This window comes from Hyla sarda, chromosome 7 (genome assembly GCF_029499605.1).
Source record: "Hyla sarda isolate aHylSar1 chromosome 7, aHylSar1.hap1, whole genome shotgun sequence".
Lineage (NCBI taxonomy): Eukaryota > Metazoa > Chordata > Amphibia > Anura > Hylidae > Hyla > Hyla sarda.
In genome coordinates this window covers 181,993,055-182,014,423 of record NC_079195.1, presented here as the reverse complement: position 1 = coordinate 182,014,423, position 21,369 = coordinate 181,993,055, and the positions used below count along the sequence as shown (strand labels likewise).

At 44.2% G+C, this 21,369-nt stretch overlaps 1 protein-coding gene across 2 annotated transcripts in view; it reads left to right on the top strand.

Annotated features, from left to right (window-relative positions):
- The window catches only part of LOC130282789 (oocyte zinc finger protein XlCOF6-like), an 88,719-nt gene that overhangs the window by 59,897 nt on the left and 7,453 nt on the right, over window positions 1–21,369 (top strand). Inside the window, exons 1-6 of one of the 2 annotated variants that reach the window (XM_056531521.1) lie at window positions 15,066–15,369; window positions 17,122–17,257; window positions 18,720–18,905; window positions 18,989–19,112; window positions 19,186–19,277; window positions 19,379–19,490. In XM_056531521.1, the coding sequence (XP_056387496.1) occupies window positions 17,183–17,257; window positions 18,720–18,905; window positions 18,989–19,112; window positions 19,186–19,277; window positions 19,379–19,490 (589 nt within the window). In that variant the 5' untranslated portion in view covers window positions 15,066–15,369; window positions 17,122–17,182. Of the gene's footprint in view, window positions 1–15,065; window positions 15,370–17,121; window positions 17,258–18,719; window positions 18,906–18,988; window positions 19,113–19,185; window positions 19,278–19,378; window positions 19,491–21,369 lie in introns of those variants that run through there. The other variant, XM_056531522.1, reaches the window with a different exon arrangement.

Sequence of the window (21,369 nt, the reverse complement as noted above, 5' to 3'; positions counted from 1 at the left end):
TCTTGGCTGCTAAAACTATATGCATGAAAAGCTTGAATGGCTTCTTGGACAAGGCCCTATAAGACAGGTGCAAAAGATTAGTGAAGGGGGTCTAAGGGGACCGAAACACCCAAAACATCAGTAATCAAGCGTTGTACCATACACCAATAATCCCCAATAATCCACTACAAGGGGGCAGGACCAGAAGATATGAAAAACTTTCCCAAATCCCACACCACAGCTCCAGCACTGAGGGGAGGGGGAGAGTAGGGTTCAATCTATTCAGAAGTTCTGGGGCATGGTACCACCCCATAAGAATTTTATATTGAGTCTCATTATAGGCTGTACAGATTGAGGCTTTAGAAGCCCGTTCCTAAATAATCCGCCAGTGCTGGATAGAGATGGTAGTGTTTAAAACTTCCTCCCACTGACTCATGTAACGATGTGAGGGAGGATCACTGTCTAAGGGATGAAGAAGGGTATAAATATCGGAGAGAAGTACCCTTGCCTGAGGTCCATTACAGGCATAACCATTCAAAACCGGTGGGTTGGGACACAACCACAGAGTTCAGCGATGAGGACATGTAATACTTTGCAAATAATGGAACCGTTCAGAGAGGGGGAGCTCCCTGCGAGCGACCAACAAATCAAAGGACAGGAGAGATCGAGAGAGGGGATCCACCATATCAGCCTAACAAAAAAGACCCTGGGAACCCCACTCCCGCACAATACCTAAGGTTAGACCAGATGAAAAGTCAGGGTGATACAGAAAGGACCTCATAGGCGATAACGGAGAAAGCAAACTAAATTTCCTGCAGCAATAAACCCACACATACCTAGAAAAGGACATAGGACCTAGCAAAGAAGGCAAGGGAAGTTCAGGATGAGGGCTACACCACAGAAGAGTATGGGATGTATGGGGGCAAACCACAACTTCAACCAATAGCTCCATCCATCAACTATACGCATAAGTAGACCAAGCTGCTAGGTGTTGCAGATGGGCTGCCCAATAATATTTCGTAACATTAGGGACTGCCAGACCCCACCCCTCCCCATGGACCGGCTGGCCATCATAACCGATACCAGGAAACGATTACTCTTCCCGTCCCAAATAAAACGGAAGATAGCTGAGAGCTAAGAGAAATGAGCAAAGAGCGGGACACGTGCCAGTAGCGTTTCAAAATAATAAAGCAATTTAGGGAGAATCGTCATTTTAACCGCTGCTATACGCCCACAAAACAAAATATATTGCGACCGCCATTTCTCCATGAGGGCTCTATGCTCACGAAAAAGAGGGAGGAAATTAGTAGAGTAAAGAGAAGAATAGGAAGGGTTAAGATACTTAATAGCAGCAGAAGACCAATTGAAAGAGAAATTAGCACCCAGGAGAGTAGAAAGGGGAAAGGGAAGGTTAAGAGGGAGTGCTTCAGATTTAGACAGGTTGGCGTTATAGCCAGAGACCACCCCATAGTCATGCAGGACTCGATATAGGCAAGGAAGAGAGAGTAAAGGACTGCATAGGGGTAAGTAGAACGTCATCCGCAAACAAACAAATCTTCAATTCCCTATATTGAAGGGTTATGCCAGAAATGTCCGGGTCCCCCCGAATCATAGCAGCAAGGCGCTCAATACATAATGCAAAAATCAGTGGGGACAGCAGACACCCCTGGCGAGTACCAATAAACAAAGGGAAGGTCGGAGAAGGAGCATGAGGAAGTTTAAGAGAGGCAATAGGGGAAGAGTAAAGACCCTGCAGTGCAGTAAGGAAGTTACCAATGATACCAAACTTCTGCAAAGTAGCAAGAAGAAATGGCCACCTCAGCCTATCAAAGGCCTTTTCTGCATCAAGGCTAAGAATCAAAGCCTGTTCAGATCTCTGATTGATCAAGTCAACAAGATCCACTACCCTTCTAGTATTATCATCCCCCTGACGGCAAGGTATAAAGCCGACCTGATCCTTGTGGATAAGGGATGGGAGAAAAGAGCAAAGGCGTACATCCAGCACCTTAGAGAATAACTTCAAATCAGAATTAAGAAGGGTAATGGGTTTGTAACTGGAGCAATCATGGGGGTCCTTACCGGGTTTAGGTATCAAGGTGATCAATGAGTGTAGAAAGGATTGCGGGATCTCTTCACCCCCCATAAAAGAGTCAAAAAGAGAAACCAGCCTAGCCAGGAGGACAGAAGAGTAAGTCTTATAGTACAAATGAGTGAAACCGTCCAGGCCGGGAGAGCGACCCGCAGGAAGAGACTTGAGAACCTCCTGAAGCTCCTCATGGGTGAAAGGACCATTCAGAACACCACAATCAGCTTCCGACAAGGTCGGCAGGCCGCAACAAAAGAGATAAGAGTCAAGTTCCGCAGCACGCTCCACCGGATCAGAAGGAAGCTGAGAAGGGATGTAGTAAAAGGTCAGAGTAATAAAGAACAAAGAGATGGGAAATATCGGCAGGATGATAGTGAAGAACACCCGAGGAGTCCTTCAAGGCTGAAAGGGGATTGAGCAGCTACACGGTCCCTCAGGTGCCCGGCCAACATAGTTGTTATGATACACTTCATTTGCTACTATATAACTTTCATTTTTTCATTTTCAACTTTACGAAGAGCGAGATCTGTCAATTGGGCCTGGGCAGCCACCAATCACCTGAGGATCAAGAGAGAAGAAGACCATTAAAGAGCCTCTAAGTTAGCAATGCGGGCTCTAAGCTCCCAAGAGCGAGCCAGGGCATCCTTTTTCAAACGGGAACTAAGGGCAATACAATGTCCCCGGAGAACAGATTTAAGAGCTTCCCAGAGGACAGCCTGACAGGAAACTGAGCCCTCATTGGTAGCAAAATATTGTCAGGCATGCCTGTATCAACTCACGGGAGGGCAGAGACTTAAGTAAAGAATCATTGAGATGCCATTTACGGCGCCGGAAAGAAGAGGTTGAGCACTTCCGGTTCCGGCGTCATGCTGTGAAGATGCATGTGCTGTTCACTCAGCTCCTAAGCTCCCAACATAACCTGATAACCTGCATATTCGCCAACCCCCTGGGGGTATAGCTTGCTCCCAAGTGTTGGGGACTTTGTGGACAAGTACCTGTGCAAAATGGGTCACAAGAACTGCTCCAAGAGTCAAAGCAGAATGACCCGAAGTGCAGAGGGGGCCGAGTACATGGCAGACTCTCCTTCATCTAGCCGCGCTACATCCCCTGCTCGCTCGGAATGAGCACCTTCGGAGAACAGAGAAGACAAGGAACTTCCACCGTTCAACTACAAGTTGCTAGCGGCTGAGGTGACAAAGAGACTTACCTCTAATCTCCATGACACGGTGGCTGGTGCTGTCCAGCTTGCCATGCAGCAACTACAGACCAAAGTAGAGGCGCAGGCCCGGCAATTGACAGAGACTGTGACCCGAGTGAACGCCTTGGACCTCGGAGCTGCAGCTATGGATCGTTGGGTTCTTGAGGTGGAGAAGGAGAACAAAAAGCTGTGAGACAAGGTGGAAGATCTCTCACGGAAAACCGCTCACGGAGAAACAACCTGCGAGTGGTGGGCGTACCTGAATCGATACCAGCCGTGACCTCCGCCATATTTGTGAAGACGTCCTTCCCCGGCTCCTGGGTCTCTCGCATCGCTGCATGTTGGAAAGGGCCCATTGACTGGGTCCCCGGATCAGGGAGTCACACCAGGATTACAGCATTGTTCCCATCCGAGGCAAGTGATTGTCAAATATCTTGATTTTACTGACAAAGTGACACTACTGAGGGCGTTTTGGCAGATACGTGAAGATCTCACCTTTTGAGGGGCATCGCCTGTTGCTATTCGGTGACTTTTCTGCGGAGGTGTCCCGTAAGCGCAAACTGTTTTCCCCCATGTGTTCCATTCTTTACCGCCAACAGATAAGATTTGCTTTCCTGTACCCGGCTGTCCTCCAAGTTTATCATCCAGATGGGTCCATATCTTCCTTTTCCACCCCGGAGGATGCTAATAGGGGACTGGCTTCTGTTCTACCTGCTCCACACAGGTCCTTGCTTTTGCTGGGCAGAGGAGGTCTTCCGTCTTCCCCTGCTTATATGGATGCCTCCCCTGGACGTGACTCGGACCTATTGCCTCCTCGGAGCCCATTTTTGTGGTCCTCGCCTCCTAAGGACCAACGATTCCCTCGCTCTGCCTCTCAGGGGACCTGATTACTGATTGCTCCTGGTTCTGGTGGCAGTGACTTGGATATCTTCCTGGATTTCTTCTTGATTATTGGACTCCGACCTGAAGTGAAGTTCCAGAGTGGTACCTTGAGTTGTTGGACTCTCCGAGATTGACTTTCACCATCCATGGGGAGGCGGGGTCTTTAGCAAGAGGTAGTGGGGGTTTCGTTTTGTTTCTTTAGGGGTAGCTGGGTGCGGGGTGGTAGGTGGGGTAGTCGGTAGTGTTTGTGTTATTTGCTAACAACATTTTTTTTTTTTAGAGGTATGTTAGTTATGTCTACGAATATGTAAGTTATGGATGGTGCTCTGCTGTTTAGGGGTAGAGCATATATATGGTCCTCAGTATTTTTCGTGTGCCTTGTTATACTGTTTCTTAGGGTATTTCTGCTGACCCGTCTCCTCGTTCCCTCCCCTGGGGTTCATCCTTAAGGGAGAGGGGTTTTCCTGATGTATATTGCGGATCGTTCCGGTTTAGCTCCTTCTTAATGGGGGGGGGTTTAGAGGGGGGGAGCGTGTAGTGTCTTAGTGGGGTTTGGTACTTTCGTTATGGGAAGTGAAGTCCTGAGAATGTTTTATCCCTTTCACATGGTGGTAATGATGGGGATTTTCTTTGGGGAAGTTGGAGGGGTGCATTGTTTTGGGTTGGGAGGGTGGGGGTTTTCACTTCTCACATTTTTGCTATGTTTTGTACTTACTCCTATTGTCATCCCTCTCTTTAGTGTTATACTGTTATGAAATTGATCTCGTGGAACGTTAAAGGGCTCAGATCTCCACACAAGCGCAAAATGGTTCTCCGCCATGTCAAAAAATTGGCTCCAGATATTGTTTTTTTTGCAGGAGACCCATTTGGAGGAAGGTGAGCTTGTTAGGTTAAAAAAGTGGTGGGTGGGCTCGGTTGTGGGCTCTGCTTCTGTTGCTAGAACGGCGGGTGTCCTCATATTGTTTCATAAGTCCTTTGCCCATCAGCTCATCTCCACCATGGTGCAAAATTGAAAGCGGTATGATTTTTAGAAGGAGAGGAGGAAAAATACGAAAGTGTAAAAATGAAAATTGGCCTGGGCCTTAAGGTGAAAATGGGCTTGGTCCTTAAAGAGTACATGTCCTGAACTCATCTGTCCCTAACTGCCAACACAACCCCCCCCCCCCCCCCCATCTGTCCCTGACTCTAATCCTACCTTTTCTTTTTTTCTAAAAACCCTTTTTCTACCTTTTACATGATCAGTTGCTTGCTCATTCCCCTGCCGTCTGTGAGAGAGGAAGGGGGAATGGCTAAGCAGGTCTGATGCCAATTGAAGCCTGCATGGGCTCACTGCGGGCAGACTTGTGAGTACTAGTTTTTTTTTTACCTGTCGGGCACTGCCGCAGGCTAGTAATCGAATCGCAGGGGGGATGGGAGACACCTTGCACTGCGACCATCTTGTAATCTTGGGGCGATGTTGTTGCACTGCAGCAGGCTTGTAGTCTCAGCAGATGGTGGGTTCGAAGACCTTGTGCTGCGGCAGGCTTGTAATCCTGGGGGGGGGGAGATTGATGCGCTGCGGCAGGCTTGTACTCACTAATCATGGGGGTTTGTGATTGCTGATGGGTGCTGCAGCTAGATTCTAATCATGGGGGGGGGGGGGGGGGGGGCATCATGCGCTGGCAGCAGAGTTCAATTTAACAGGCACAGCAGCTGTCCGGCCTGCTGTTCACAGCGCTCACTCCCGCTTGTCTGATTGACAGGCAGGGAGCTGGGTTGAGCTCGTCTGTGTAGAGGCTACAGTCTGAGATTTCGGACTCATGCTGCCAGGCCGGGACTGGTAGGGAGACCCCTAGTGGTAATTTTTTCAAAGTTGAAAAATAAATAGAGAGAAGCATTATTTTTTTTTTTTTTTCTTCCCGGCTTTATGCTTTATCGCGATGCCCCGATCCACTACCCGGAGAGAAGAAGGTCCCCTACCTTCTTCCGTCGGTGTCCCGACTCTAATTGATTGCTCCATGCCTGAGTTACAGGCTGGAGCAGCTTGTTGCCATGCAACGGCAAGGCAACAATCTGTGTATGCAATCAGCCATTGCAAGCTCATAGGTCCCTATAGGAGCTATGAGCTCGCAAAAAAAAAAAGTGTATTAAAAAAAAAAGTTAACCCTTTCAGGTATTCCCTCCTGAATTAAAAGTTTAAATCACCCGGCATTTCCTAGTAACAAAATAAAACAGTGTAAATAAAAATAAACATATGTGGTATCACCGCGTGCGGAAATGTTCGAATTATAAAAATATACCGCTTTTAAAACCGTAAATTCAATGGCGTACGTGCAAAAAAATTCGAAAGTCCAAAATAGCCAATTTTTTATCACTTTTTATGCCACAAAAAAGTAAATAAAAAGTGATCAAAAAGTCTAATCAGAACAATGGTACCGCTAAAAACTTCAGATCACAGCGCAAAAAATTAGCCCTCATAGCGCCCTGAACACAGAAAAATAAAAAAGTTATAGGGCTCAGGAAATGACAATTTTAAATGTATAAATTTTCCTGCATGTATTTATGATTTTTTTCTGAAGTAATACAAAATCAAACCTATATAAGTAGGGTATCATTTTAACCGTATGGACCTACAGAATAAAGATAAGGTGTCATTTTTACCGAAAAATGTACTGCATAGAAACGGAAGCCCCCAAAATGTACAAAATGGCATTTTTTCTTCAAGTTTGTCGCACAATGAATTTTTTTTCCATTTGGCCGTGGATTTTTCGGTAAAATTACCAATGTCACTGTAAAGTAGAATTGGTGGCGCAAAAAATAAGCTATAATACAGATTTTTAGGTGCAAAATTGAAAGGGTTATGATTTTTTAAAGGCAAGGAGGAAAAAACGAAAATGCAAAAACGTGAAATCGCTCAGTCCTTAAGGCGTTAAACCGGCACCATATATTTATAATGGATGGAGTTTTAAAGCCCAGAACCATGTACTGTACATGTATGGCGGGTTGTTGTATACAGGTAAAATGGTATTGACACCATGGCCCAAAATGGCCTGAACTCTAAAGGTACCATAAGTATTGCAGTGTACTATACAAGCAATTAAATAGTTAAAGGGGGAATTTATGAACCATTTTACCCTGGTTTTTTTTCTGTCCTTTTGTGCTTTTCTTTGGTGCAGTGATTTTTTTGAGCCAAAGTTTTGAGACTTTTTATTTAGAAGGTTTTTCAAAAACAACATACCAAGTTGTGATTTCAGTTGATATCACACAGTGGTTAGGAATTTATCATGTGCGACTTTTCAGTTTGGCGCATCTTGTGGTGCCACTGCACTTACTAATGCGCAAATCTACACCAGTTCTGACTCGGCTTGGCTGTAGACAGCATTAGTACAAAGTCGCACATAGGCCCTGATTTACTAGTAAAGTAAAGCTTTGTAAAGCCAGCATGTTTTGTCGGGTTGTGCGCCAGAAATTCTTTCTGCGCCAGAATTTGCGCCAGAATTCTGTCTCATTGCGCCAGAATTCTGTCTGCGCCAGAAATGAAAAACCCGACCAACTCTCCATTTTACTAAGAAAACATGAAAAAGGGGCGTGTCTGTCTGGAAAAGGGGGCGTAGTCACATAAAAAGGGGCGTGTTCCCAACAATTTGATAAAAAACAACATATTTACTAAGGTTTCCACAGAAAATGTGGTGGATTTGAGCGGAGGAAAACCCTACAGATCAGAGCCTGTGTAAAAGCAAAATGTAGGGAAACCTTAGTAAATACGGTTGAAAAAAAATTGTAGGGAATTAAAAAAAAAAAACAAAGAAACCTACACTCCAATCTTAGTAAATCAGGGCCATTTTGTTGCTCAGGTTAAAAGTCACACACAAAGTTGCAACATACAAAGTGGAGTATTGAAATAAACAATGTGATCAGCACCATATTTATCATATGCCCTGCACCATGTAATACATTTGGTGCAGGTACACAGAAAAGTTTATGGTAATAAAAGTGATAGTCTCTCCCAATCCTCCTCTCTCCTGAATAATTCCAACGGCACAGTCACCTGCTATACTGGTGGTGCACAGACTTCAAAAGGGTTCAGAAATCCATACAGTATGTCTAATGTAGACGGCAGCTCACCACAAAATGCAAAGCAAGCTTCTTTTATTTCCAGCATGTGTAGGTTACAAACAAGAGATGCAGGTGCTCTTACAAACAACCGCACGAACAACGTCCGTTTCGCACTGAGTGTGCTTCTTCCGGTTCCACACAGAAAAGTTTCCACCACATACATTAATGGGCCCTTGCGCCCGAGTCCTTAAGGACACAGGTGTACCTGTATGCCCTGGACTTGTTACCGGCATTTCAAACACGCTCACGGGCTGAGTGTGCATTAAACCCAGTGGGTCCCGACTGTTATGAGCAGTCAGGACCCAGGGTTAATGACGCGCATCACCGATCAGGCTGATGCCCGGTGTAAGGTGCAGAACTGCGTCCTATGCAGTTTTGCGTTTGCCCTTCCCCTCAGCTGTCCAGAAATTTCCGAACATACTGCGAAGGGAGGGGAAGGCAGAGTATATTTTCACAGCCCTGCTCGCACAGCCCCGCCCAGGACATAGATTTTCACAGCCCAGCTTGCACAACCCTGCTCCTGGATGTAGATTTTCACAGCTGCGAAAATCTACGTCCAGGGGGCTGTGAAAATCTACGTCCAGGAGCAGGGCTGTGAAAATATACGTTCCTCCTGAGGGAGGTGCTGTGATGTCCCAGTACAGGACATGGTCCTGTACTACCTTTAGGCCCTTGTCAGGTTGAGTCCCTCAGTGACCTGGGGCTCCCCTGCAGGACTCACCTTGTTGGTTTTATAAAGGTGTGTGTGTCACTTTAATGCCTAGACAGTATCCTTATGCATAGGTAGAGCAGAGGACCTGTGGGAGGTCTCAAGGACCTGTGTAAGTCTGTCACATGTTATGCAGTCACATGATTTGTTGTCACATGTTCTCCAGACAGCACCAGCCTAACCTAAGTCCAGCAGCTTGACCACTGGGCTTTAGTCCAGCCCCCCCCCCCCCCCCCCCCCCCACTATATAAAGGGGCGGCCATTACAATTCTCTCTCTTCTGCTGCAAGCAGCTCTTAGCTCTTACCACCAGCTACCTTACTGAGCTCAGCTACCAGAGAACTAAGGGCAAGTGACCAGCATCTGGAAGGCCACAAAGCTACCGTCTCTCCAGTAAGTCTCAAGTCTATGTCTGCTGTCACTGAAACTAGTCAAGTCCTGCACATAGTCAAATCAAGTCTAATTACAAGTCAAGTGAACTACAAGTATATTGGTCCAGCAAGCTGCGAGGTCCTCTGGGTCTTGGCCATCTCTCTGGGAATTCTTGTCTTAGCTGTGAAGATAATTACACCTGTCTTCTACTCAGTAAAGCCTCCGTTTGACCATAACTGGTTGTGGACTCTCATTTCCCTTCTAGCAATTGGCATAGCGGAGAATCAGGGCGTGTGGTGTTCCGGAACACGAAAACCACACTGGAGTCACGAACACTAGGGGTTAATACCATCCAGCCCCCGGGGTAATACCATCTGATCCCACCACTCACACTGCTACACCCGTGGTCCCGCCACCCGGTGAGAGGAGGGAACTGTGGGGAGATGTGTCCTGGCCAGCTCTGCCTTCCTCTACCCTGGCTATATGTTCGGAAATGTCCGGACCGCTGATGGGAGGGGCGAATGCAGAACTGCATAGGATGCTGTTCTGCACCATGCACGGGCATTAACCCTTTAGACGCTGCAATCAAAGTTGATTGCGGCGTGTAAAATGAAAGTGAAAGCATCCCAGGAGCTGATCAGGACCATCGCTATGAAATAGTGATGTCCCGATCAGCTGAGAAGACGGTGGAAGGGCCCTTACATGCCTTCTCGCCGTCCGATTGGTCCTCTGCTGCTCCCAGAGAGCCATGTAGGCTGGAGCAGCAGAGCACCGATAACACTGATCAATGCTATGCTATGGCATAGCATTGAACAGTGTATGCAATCGAAAGATTGCATGTTATAGCCCCCATGAGAAAAAAAGTGTATAAAAAAAAAAAGTTAATGTGAATAAGCCCCTCCCCTAATAAAAATTTGAATCACCCCCCATTTCCACTTTTTAAATAAAATAATGTAATAAAAAATAATCATATGTGATACCGCCTTGTGCGTTAATGTCCGAACTATTAAAGTACTGTATAAGGTTATCTAAACCGCACGGTCGTATACGTAAAAAAATACCAAAGTCCAAAATTGTGCATTTTGCTCACTTCATATACCATAAAAATGTATAAAAAGCGATCAAAAAGTCCCATTAAAACAAAAATGGTACCGCTAAAAACTGCAGACCACAGAAAAAATTAGCCCTTATATAGCTCCGTATGCAGAAAAACAAAGTTATAGGGGTCAGAAGATTACAATTTTAAACATACTTATTTTGGTGCATAAATACTTATTTAAGTAGTTAAAATAATAGCTACATAAATTGGGAATCTTTGTAACCGTTTGGACCTACAGAATAAAGATAAGGTGTAATTTTTACCAAAAAGTGCACTGCATAGAAACTGAAGCCCTACAGAAGTTGCAAAATGGCGTGTTTTTTTTTATTATTTCACCCCACAAATAAGTTTTTTTTTGTTTCTCTGAAGAATGTCATAAAATGTGATGTTATTACAAAGTACAATTAGTGATGCAAAAAACAAGCCATTTTATGGGTCTGTAGGTGCTAAATTGAACGAGTTATGATTTTTAGAAGAGAAAGAGGAAAAACGAAAATGCTAAAGAAAAATGCCTGGAAGGGGCATAAACCATGCTCTATATAAAGGGCTGGATTAAAAAATCGCATGGGCGAATATCATGCCTGAGCGAAAATCACAAGAGACATATGATGCTATCTGTAACAGCAGACAGTACTAGCAGTACTGTATTAACCAAAGTGATAGAATGCAGGAACACACACAGTAAAGAATATATTCAGGGCATCATGCAAACAATGTACAATACATGACCAGTGCACTCCTGGAGCACCTCTCACCTCCTACCCCAAACGCGTTTTCGCAACAGATGGCTTCGTCAGGGGGCACACTATAACCTGGTGTTTCGGTTTACTGTGAGTGAACGGGTGACAGTTTAACTTTAAGGTTAAAATGGGCTGAGTCCTTAACCCCTTAAGGGACTCAGGGTTTTTCAGTTTTTGCACTTTCGTTTTTTCCTCCTTACCTTTTAAAAATCATAACCCTTTAAATTTTCCACCTAAAAATCCATATTATGGCTTATTTTTTGCATCGCCAATTCCACTTTGCAGTGACATTAGTCATTTTACCCAAAAATGCACGGCGAAACGGAAAAAAAAATCATTGTGCGACAAAATCGAAGAAAAAAACGCAATTTTTTAACTTTTGGGGCTTCCGTTTCTACGCAGTGCATATTTCGGTAAAAATTACACCTTATCATTATTCTGTAGGTCCATACGGTTAAAATTATACCCTACTTATATAGGTTTGATTTGGTCGTACTTCTGGAAAAAAATCATAACTACATGCAGGAAAATTTATACGTTTAAAAATGTCATCTTCTGACCCCTATAACTTTTTTATTTTTCCACATCCAGGGCGGTATGAGGGCTCATTTTTTGCGCCGTGATCTTAATCCTTCCAGTACTTATTAGCGGCTGTATACTACAAAGGAAATTATTTTCTTTTTGGATTTCTTTTATGTAACGACCACAGTTCACATCATCTGTTGGAATTCCGTGAAATATTCCGCCGCAGCAGAGTCCCAATGATTTCAATGGAATTTTGCTGCACTGTTCCAGAGTCTGCAGAAAACATTTCGATGTTTCTGCAGATTTTGCAAGGAAATGTGTAGCAGTCTAAAAAGACTGCGCACTTTTGAGTGGTCCTAGTGCCGCCAAATAAAGCAAATATGCAGAATGTTCACCCGTACTTTCTGAGCAGACATTTTCGTCCATGTGAACATCGCCTAAGGGATAACTTTTCAGGTTCTTGATCCAGTAATTACAAATTATATGTTATTAGGACTAGGCTACAAAGCTCTATAAGCCAGTCTCTACCAGGGGCAGACAGGTTGTGTGTACACAGTGTATTTTTTCAATAACAAAAAGAAAATATGCCTTAAAATATGTAAGAATTTCTAAGGGTAGGCTCATTTTTCTGTCACATATTTGACTCTTATCATAGTTTTTGGATGAAAATTGGCCCCATTTTAATGGAGTGAAGCGGCATCCTGAAGTTTATTGATGCGTAATTGAAATGCGTGAAGTCGTAGATCTGCATCACATAGATTTTAGTCACAACTTCTAGTATTGATATCAGATTTTAGGAATCCTGAAATTCCACAACATTCAGGTTTAAAGGGGTACTCCGGCGCTTAGACATCTTATCCCCTATCCAAAGGATAGGGGATAAGATGCCTGATAGCGGGAGTCCCGCCGCTGGGGACCCTGGTGATTTTGCACGCAGCACCCCGTTTATAATCAGTCCCCGAAGCGTGTTCGCTCCGGGTCTGATTACCGGCGACCACAGGGCCGGCAGTGTGTGACGTCACGCTCCGCCCCTCAATGCAAGCCTATGGGAGGGGGCGTGACAGACGTCACACGGGGGTGGAGGCGTGACGTCACGCGCCGCCGACCCTGTGGTCGCCGGTAATCAGATCCAGAGCGAACGCGCTCCGGGTACTGATTATAAACGGGGTGCGGTGTGCAAGATCACAAGGGACCCCCGCTATCAGGCATCTTATCCCCTATCCTTTGGATAGGGGATAAGATGTCTAAGTGCCGGAGTACCCCTTTAAAAGGGGTATTCCCATTTGCACAAGTTATTCCCTATCCACAGGATTAGAATACTAGAAGCTGATCGCTGTGGGTTAGACCACTCAGCCCCTGTTCTCCCTTTCTCACTGATCTTGTGAACAGGTACAAAATTGTTCCTGGAATGAATGGAGTACAAAGCGTTAATTTTGAAAATGCTCAGGAGCCCCACAAAGACAGAGGGGGAAATTCATCAAAACCAGTGTAGAGGAAGAGTGGTGCAGTTGCCCATAGCAACCAATCAGATTGCTTCTTTCATTTTGAACAAGGCCTTTGAAAAATGAAAGAAGTAATCTAATTGGTTGCTATGGGCAACTGGGCAACCTTTACTCTGCACAGGTATTGATAAATATCCCATAGAATGTAGCGCTGGATGCACACGTGTAGTGCTCGCCATTCATTCTGGGGTAAATTTTCCTCCATTGGTGGTCGCGCCTGCAGTACCCACACAGCGTATACGCAGCGTATTTCACGCTGCGCAAAATTTACGGCAGCAGCGGGAAATACGCTGCGTATTCCTTGCTCTCTATACACACAGGGCTTTCCGGCGTCAGCCCTATGTGTGCAGTGAGTTTTAGAGGCGGGGCCGTGTGCCGGCGTGACTGTGACACGCGGCTCCGCCTCCAAAACTCACTGCACACATAGTGCTGCCGCCGGAAAGCCCTGTGTGTACAGTGAGCAAGGAATACGCAGCGTATTTTCCGCTGCTGCCATAAATTTTGCGCAGCGTGAAATACGCTGGGTATACACCGTGTCGGAACAAACCCTAATGGGTAGGAAAATACACAGCAAAACACAGCACGGGTGAGCCTACTTAAAGGGGTACTCCGGTGAAAACCTTTTTTCTTTTAAATCAACTGGTGGCAGAAAGTTAAACATATTTGTAAATTACTTCTATTAAATCTTAATCCTTCCAATACTTATTAGCTGCTGAATGCTACAGAGGAAATTCCTTTCTTTTTGGAACAATGATGACATCACGAACACAATGCTAAGGGCAGCATGGTGGCTCAGTGGTTAGCACTGCTCCCTTGCAAAGCTGGAGACTTGGGTTCAAATCCCACTAAGGACAACAATAAATAAAGCTTTATTATTATAATAACGTCAGCAGAGAGAACTGTGCTCGTGATGTCATCAGAGAGCATTCCAAAAAGAAAAGAATTTCCTCTGTAGTATTCAGCAGCTAATAAGTACAGGAAGGATTAAGATTTTTTAATAGAAGTAATTTACAAATATGTTTAACTTTCTGCCACCGGTTGATTTAAAAGAAAAAAGGTTTTCATCGGAGTACCCCTTTAAGGCTAAATATTTTACACAGCAAAATATTTGGGGAATGTCCACCCAGAAAACACAGGCAGACATACTGCAAACAGCATGTGCCAGCAGAAAATGGACCAATCGGAAATGACCTGTCCAGAGGCAGGAATCAGGATTTCTGCGGCGGACGGAATCAGGATTTCCGCGGCAGACAGAATCAGGATTTCCGCGGCAGACAGAATCAGGATTTCTGCGGCGGACGGAATCAGGATTTCCGCGACTGACAGAATCAGGATTTCTGCGGCGGACGGAATCAGGATTTCCGCGACGGACGGAATCAGGATTTCCACGACGGACAGAATCAGGATTTCTGCAGCGGAAGGAATCAGGATTTCTGCAGCAGATGTTTCCACTGTGGAAATTCCTCCATGTGAACATGGTCTAAGGTGCACTATGTAGAAATGTCTTGTTCCACTACAGCAATGTTTCCCAACCAGGGTCCCTCCAGATGTTGCAGAACTACAAATTTCAGGATGCCCAGACATCCTTTGACTTTCCCAGCATGCTGGGAGTTGTAGTCTGCAACAGCTGGAGGCACCCAGGTTGGGAAATACTGACCTACAATCACGCACATTCGGGGAGATTTATCAAAATCTGTGCAGCAGAAAAGTGGAGCAGTTTCCCACAGCAACCAACCAGATCACTTCTTTAATAAAAAAAAAAAATAAAAAAAAAAAAGGTCTCTGAAAAATAAAAGCAATCTGATTAGTTGCTATGGGCAACTGCATCACTCTTTCTCTGCAAAGGTGTTGATAAATCTCCCCAGTTTTCCCCACATTTCAGCCGATGATAGGTGGTCACGTGGTACCCCGACGTCACGCTCCAGCGCAGGTCCTTGCAGCTGACAGCAAGAGAAGGCTGTGGAGGAGACACGTAAGGCTACACTGTCCTCTGCTCTCCTGCTTCACGCTGCATAAATTCAGTGAGAGACTCTCACGGTAACGCCTAAGAAAGAGAGCGCCGCCATTTTGTTGGGGCCTCAGCTGGTATGGTGCGGCAGTGGTGCAGTCACGTGATTCTGCGCGCTGTCCCTTGGTTTCCTGTCACATGATCAGATGTAGGACCTTAGTGTCTCCTGAAAGAGGTAATTTCTAGTAATTCTTATAAGCGGAAGTTATAATTGTATCTGGCTCGTGTGTTGTCCTTTGAAATACATCCATTCCTCACCCATATATGCTGCCCTCATACACGTACACTCCCTGTTCGGAGCATTCGCTTAGGGATATGTTTTTGCTGCAAATTCCATTTGTTTTACGTCTTGTACTTGGACCAAATGATAAATCATATTTGAACAGTGTAAAAGTCGTGTTTGTCTGCCTATGAAGTTATCCTATGTAGTTGTATTACTTCTTACTCTGCGCTCACTGCTCCAGCCACCAGGAGCATCATAGGACAGTGTTCCCTAACCGTGGTACCTCCAGCTGTTGCAAAACTACAACTGTAGTTTTGCAACAGCTGGAGGCACCCTGGTTGGGAAACACTGCCTTAGGATCTAAGGCAACATCGTCACCACACATCCTAGAGCAATGGTCTTCAACCTGCGGACCTCCAGATGTTGCAAAACTACAACTCCCAGCATGACCGGACAGCCGTTGGCTGTCCGGACATGCTGGGAGTTGTAGTTTTGCAACATCTGGAGGTCCGCAGGTTGAAGACCACTGTCCTAGAGGCTTCTGGGCTGCTTAAGCGCTTGATTCCACTGCTTCTGCACCTGCCTGTTCCGACACGAATGGCAGGGGGCCGCAGAGAGAATGGGGGAGATTTATGAAAACCTGTGTAGAGGAAAGAAAGAAATCTGATTGCTATGGGCAACTACACCACTCTTCCTCTACACAAGTTTTCATAAAACTCCCCCAATGTGTATAAATGATGGGTCTAATATTGCAGTCATCTTGGAGGCTGGGGGTGTTTCTTCAGGAGCATGATGAGCTCCTTCCCTCCTTCTGCAGTAGTCGGGAGCTAGATGGATTTCGCCTAAATGGATTTCGAGCCAACACACAGAGCTACCCAGACACAGCAGAGAGCCCGATTATCCGCAGCATGACATATGCTGTGGATGCGTTGTGTGTGACCCAGCCCTAAGGGTGTTTTCACACGTACAGTATATTCGATGCGCAGGATTTGAAGCTGCAGATCTGAAATGTTTTCAATTCGTTTACGATAGAGTGCAGCATAAAATCTGCAGCTTCAAATATTGCGCATCAAATACGCGCAGGACGGAGGGTGAATAGACCCCTTAGGGCTGGGTCACACACAACGCATCCACAGCATATTTCATGCTGCGGATAAGCGGGCTCTCTGCTGTGTCTGGGTAGCTCTGTGTGTTGGCTCGAAATCCATCTATGCGAGCTACCAAGCCACAACAGGGAGCTCTCTTTTGTGACGTTGGCTCATCCGCAGTGTGAAATGCACCACAGATGAGCTACATGTGGACCTACACTTAAAGGAAATCACAGTGGGCTTGTGCACAGTAGCAAAAGATCACCAAATTTAGCTGATCATGCCATGTACTTGTGTTTTAAACCAACCACTGGAAAATGAATCCAACCTGACTGATTATCTGGTGTGAACCATTGTTCGTATTTATTTTCAAACATTGGTCGTTGATAACTATTGACTGGCCACCAATGCTGTCAAATTAGCTCTTGAGATTTCTCAATGGACATCATTCATATTTCATTTCATTCAATCTCACTCATTTGCTTCACATATCAGCCCTTCTTGCGTCGCTTGACTGCTAAAAGATGATAACCATTACTTAAAGAGCATATATTTATCTTTACATTGCATTTATTGGGCAGAGGTGAATAATAACATAAATTTCTTAATACAACAGAAGGATCGGATCGGCTCCTCATGGCCTGTGTTATGGGTCTATAAGAACTTGAATTCATTCCATGACCAATCAAGTCAGGATGGATGAAAAGATATTAAGTCTGACACTGGAGATCATCTATCTGTTGACTGGAGAGGTAATGAATTCTGGAGTGATGCATGATTGAATTTATGTCTAATAAAAGAAGGATGTTTATCAGCACCAGGGATGTGGAATTCCTATCGCCCGACACCTGGGACATGCAGCTCAGGCCGCTAGGCAGGTGAATTTTTGGCTTCGGGCAAGCAGGGCCGGACCTGACAAGCACGGCGGCGCTCAGCAGTCTGTATGGAGCGGGCTCCCGACTCCTGCCCGCTCCATACTCTGCAGCCCCCGGCTGCTCTCAGTAGCCGGGGGGCTGCCGCTAATAGCCAGCATGCAGTGATTGCCGCGGCTGGCTATTAACCCTTTAGATTGCCGCTGTCAAAGATGACAACGGCATCTAAAGGCACATGTGAATGCTCCCTGGCGGGCTAATGGGGTGGATCGCCCCCCTCCGCAGCGCGATCGGGGTGGGGGTGGGGGGGTGGGGAGATCCACTATAGAGGTAGCCAGAGGGCTTACCTCTGTTCCCTGCTGTCCCGTGGCTCTGTCATTGATAGAGTCTGGCTGGACTAGGCTCTATCAATGGGTCACAGAGCACACAGATCAATAGAGTTCAAAAGAACTCTATTTATCTGTATGAGGAATCTAATGATTCCTCCTAAAAGTCTAATAAAGTGTATAAAAAAAAATAATAATAATATTTTTATAAAAGTTTAAAAGACACACAGTAATTAATCCCTTCTATGTTAAAAGTTCAAATCACCCCCTTTTCCTATATAAAAACATGTAAACATAATAAAAAGAAACATACTTAGTATCGCTGCATGCGTAATTGTACGAACTATTAAAGTATAACATTATGTATCCCATATGGTAAATGACGTAAATGTAAAAAAAAACAGAATTGCTATTTTTATAATATCCCAGAAAGAAGAAGAGAAGGAGTTAAAAAGCGATTAAATAGTCAGATCAATACCATAATGGTACCGATACAAAAAACAGATTATGGCGCAAAAAATAAGCCCTCATACAGCCTGGTATACGGAAAGTTTTTTAAAATTTGTAAAACATGACAGAAAGTGTACAAATCTGGTATTGCTGTAATCAGGCCGGCCTAAAGTACCAAAACAACATGTTATCTCAATCACAAGGTAAATGGCGTAGAAAAGAAAACCACCAAATTTGCTAAATTATCTTTTACTTTTTCAATTTCACTTCACTTATTTTATATATATATATATTATATTATATATAAATTTTTTTATTTTTTTTGGTTCGGAGAATATGTTATTGAAAAATTAAAAGGTATAATTATAGTAGGTAGTTATGGCTGTTATAGGGCGAGGAGGAAAAAAACGAGAATGTAAAAGTGAAAATTGGCCCTGACAAGTAGATTTTGCTTCGTTTTAGTCCAGTGGACAAGTAGTTTTTTGTTACATTTTCACACCCCTGCAGCACAAACCATATTGGAAAATATGCAGTATATAACTGTTGTTTTCTACCACTTTCCATAGGACTATGGACCTTTAAAGAAGTTTGGTCATCACAATACTCCCAGTTGCCATCAGGTCTTAGAAAGAATAGGCAAGACTCAGGGTCCCACCATGGTACCATCACCTTTCTTTCTGCTACATGAGAGGAGTAATGATCAAAAGATCCTGGACCTCACCAACCAGATCATTCATCTTCTAACTGGAGAGGTGGGTGTTGCTTAGACTGGCTTAACGTTATTTGGTAACACCATGGGAAGGGACTGGATGAAGACCTTATCTTTGTGTTTCAGGTTCCTATAAGATATGAGGACATCATTGTCTGTTTCTCTATGGAGGAGTGGAAGTATTTAGAAGGACACAAGGATCTGTACAAGGAGGTCATCATGGAAAATCCCCAAACTTTGACCTTGTTAGGTAAGAATGGTAACTATACAAGTCTTCAGATAAAATCTATATAACCCATATATTCAGTCACTGTTTTGTACAGACAGGTCTAATAACAGAAATACACCAGAGAGATGTTCCTGCTCATTGCAGACTTCACCAGCTGAAAACCACAGTGTTTCACAGGATGATCATGTAGGTGGAACTAATCTTTACCTTATGATTTGTATAGACTGATCATTTCCCATGTCCATTTTCCTTTCTCCTGTCTAAAACTTTTGTTCTTGGATATTTAGAATGATTTCCCGGTTGTTATTAAATCTGAGATTATAGCGGAAGAGCAAGAGGTGTATGACTGGGGTGGGCAGCAGTTCAAATTGGAGGAATATCTTACAGATGTCGCCCCAGGTGAGTGATAACTTATTCACACGTACAGTATCCTGCCGATATTTGGTGCTGCAGATTTCAAGCTGTGCTCACCTTATAAAAGCCACAAAGTTTTCAATTTTTCACCTACAGACCCATGTGAGGGCTTGTTTTTTGTGGCACCAATTTTGGTTTGCAGTAACATCACCATTTTGCCACCCAAAAAATATTTTTGGAGCAAAATACAAAAATAAATGCCATATTTTGAGGGCTTTTATTTCTATGCAGTGCACTTTTCAGCAAAAATGACACGTTATCTTTATTCTCTAGGTCCATATGATTAAAATGATATGCAGATTCTATAGGTTTTTTAGTTTTATTTCTTTACTTAAAAAAAATATAACTTTTTGTACGAAAATAAGTATGTTTAACATTATCCTCTTCTGACCCCATATAACTCTTTTTTATTTTTCTTTATACTGGGCTGTATCAGAGCAATTTTTTTGCGCCAATGTCTGTATTTTTTTTATTGGTACCATTTTTCTTTTAATGGTTCTTTTTTTGATTGCTTTTTATTCAATTTTTTTCTGGTATATAAACGGACCAAAAATACACAATTCTGGACTTTGGGATTTTTTTACCTGTACACCCTTGACCATGCGGTTCTCATGTTACCTCATACCTCATGTTTATTTTTATATATATATATATTTTTTTTACATAATTTTATTATTTTTTTTAAATAGGAATAGGAAAAGTGGGTGATTCATACTATTATTAGGGGTTAATTCACATTTGTTAACTTTTATTTTTTAACGTTTTTACACTTTATTTAGTCCCCACTCTTTTAGATATGCTATAGCACAGCATTGATCATTGTTATCGGCGCTCCATTGCCCCAGTCTGCCATGGCTTATTGGAGCGGTGTCCTGATCAGCTCCTCTGAGCTACCAAAGTCAAATCTTTCTTGTTATTCACCATAACTGGTCAAGACCAGTATATGGAGGGTTAACTTTGTTAATTTTTCCAATAGATTCCCTTTATGGAAATCCAAAAATATCCTGACTTCCCATATACCTATTTTATTATTTCCCATAAGCTTTATTAGTTTCCACACAGTTAAAAACTGATAGTGCTGTATGCCCTTTTATTGTGCTTTCATTGATTTGTCAATATAAGAGCTCTGCCACTGTGCTCTATCTTGCTAACAAGTATTAGCTGGATGTGTCTGCAGATCACATCCAATTGCTTCCTTAGGCAACAGCACTATCCCTGATTAAAATTCCCTACTCTGCCCCCCTCAACATGTTTCGCTACAAAGTAGCTTTGTCAAGAGGCGGCGGGCCGGTCGCCAGCTGTCATAACGGTGCTGTGTCCGCGCGGTCACACGCTAGTCCGCACCACTGCAGCCTCTGTTATGTTTTTAGTTAAGTCCCCTTACCCACCCTCCACTACCCACTGCTCGCCAATTGCGTGCTGCTGCTGCTCTGTTCTCCTCCCCTCCCCCGCCGCTTGTGGACGCTCTGTATTATGCCTCCTCAGCCTGCCGTGGAGGACTCCATACTACTGCCGCTGGTAGGACAGTTTCCTGCAGTTTAATGCAGTTATTGCATATTGACACACATATGGGGGGTATCTGTAGAGCTTTGCACCCTAGTGTCATCCACTAGGATGCAATGCTCTGCGCATACCCCCATGTGTATAGTAGTGTAAGTGTGTACTACATGCACACTGCTATACACATGGTAGTATGTGCAGAGCATTGCATCCTAGTGTCTGTACTACAGACACAGGGGTGTAATGCTCTGCACACACTGCTATACACATATGGGTATATGCAGAACATTGCACCCTTGTGTCTGTAGTACAGACACTAGGATGCAATGCTCTGCACATACTACCATGTGTATAGCAGTGTGCA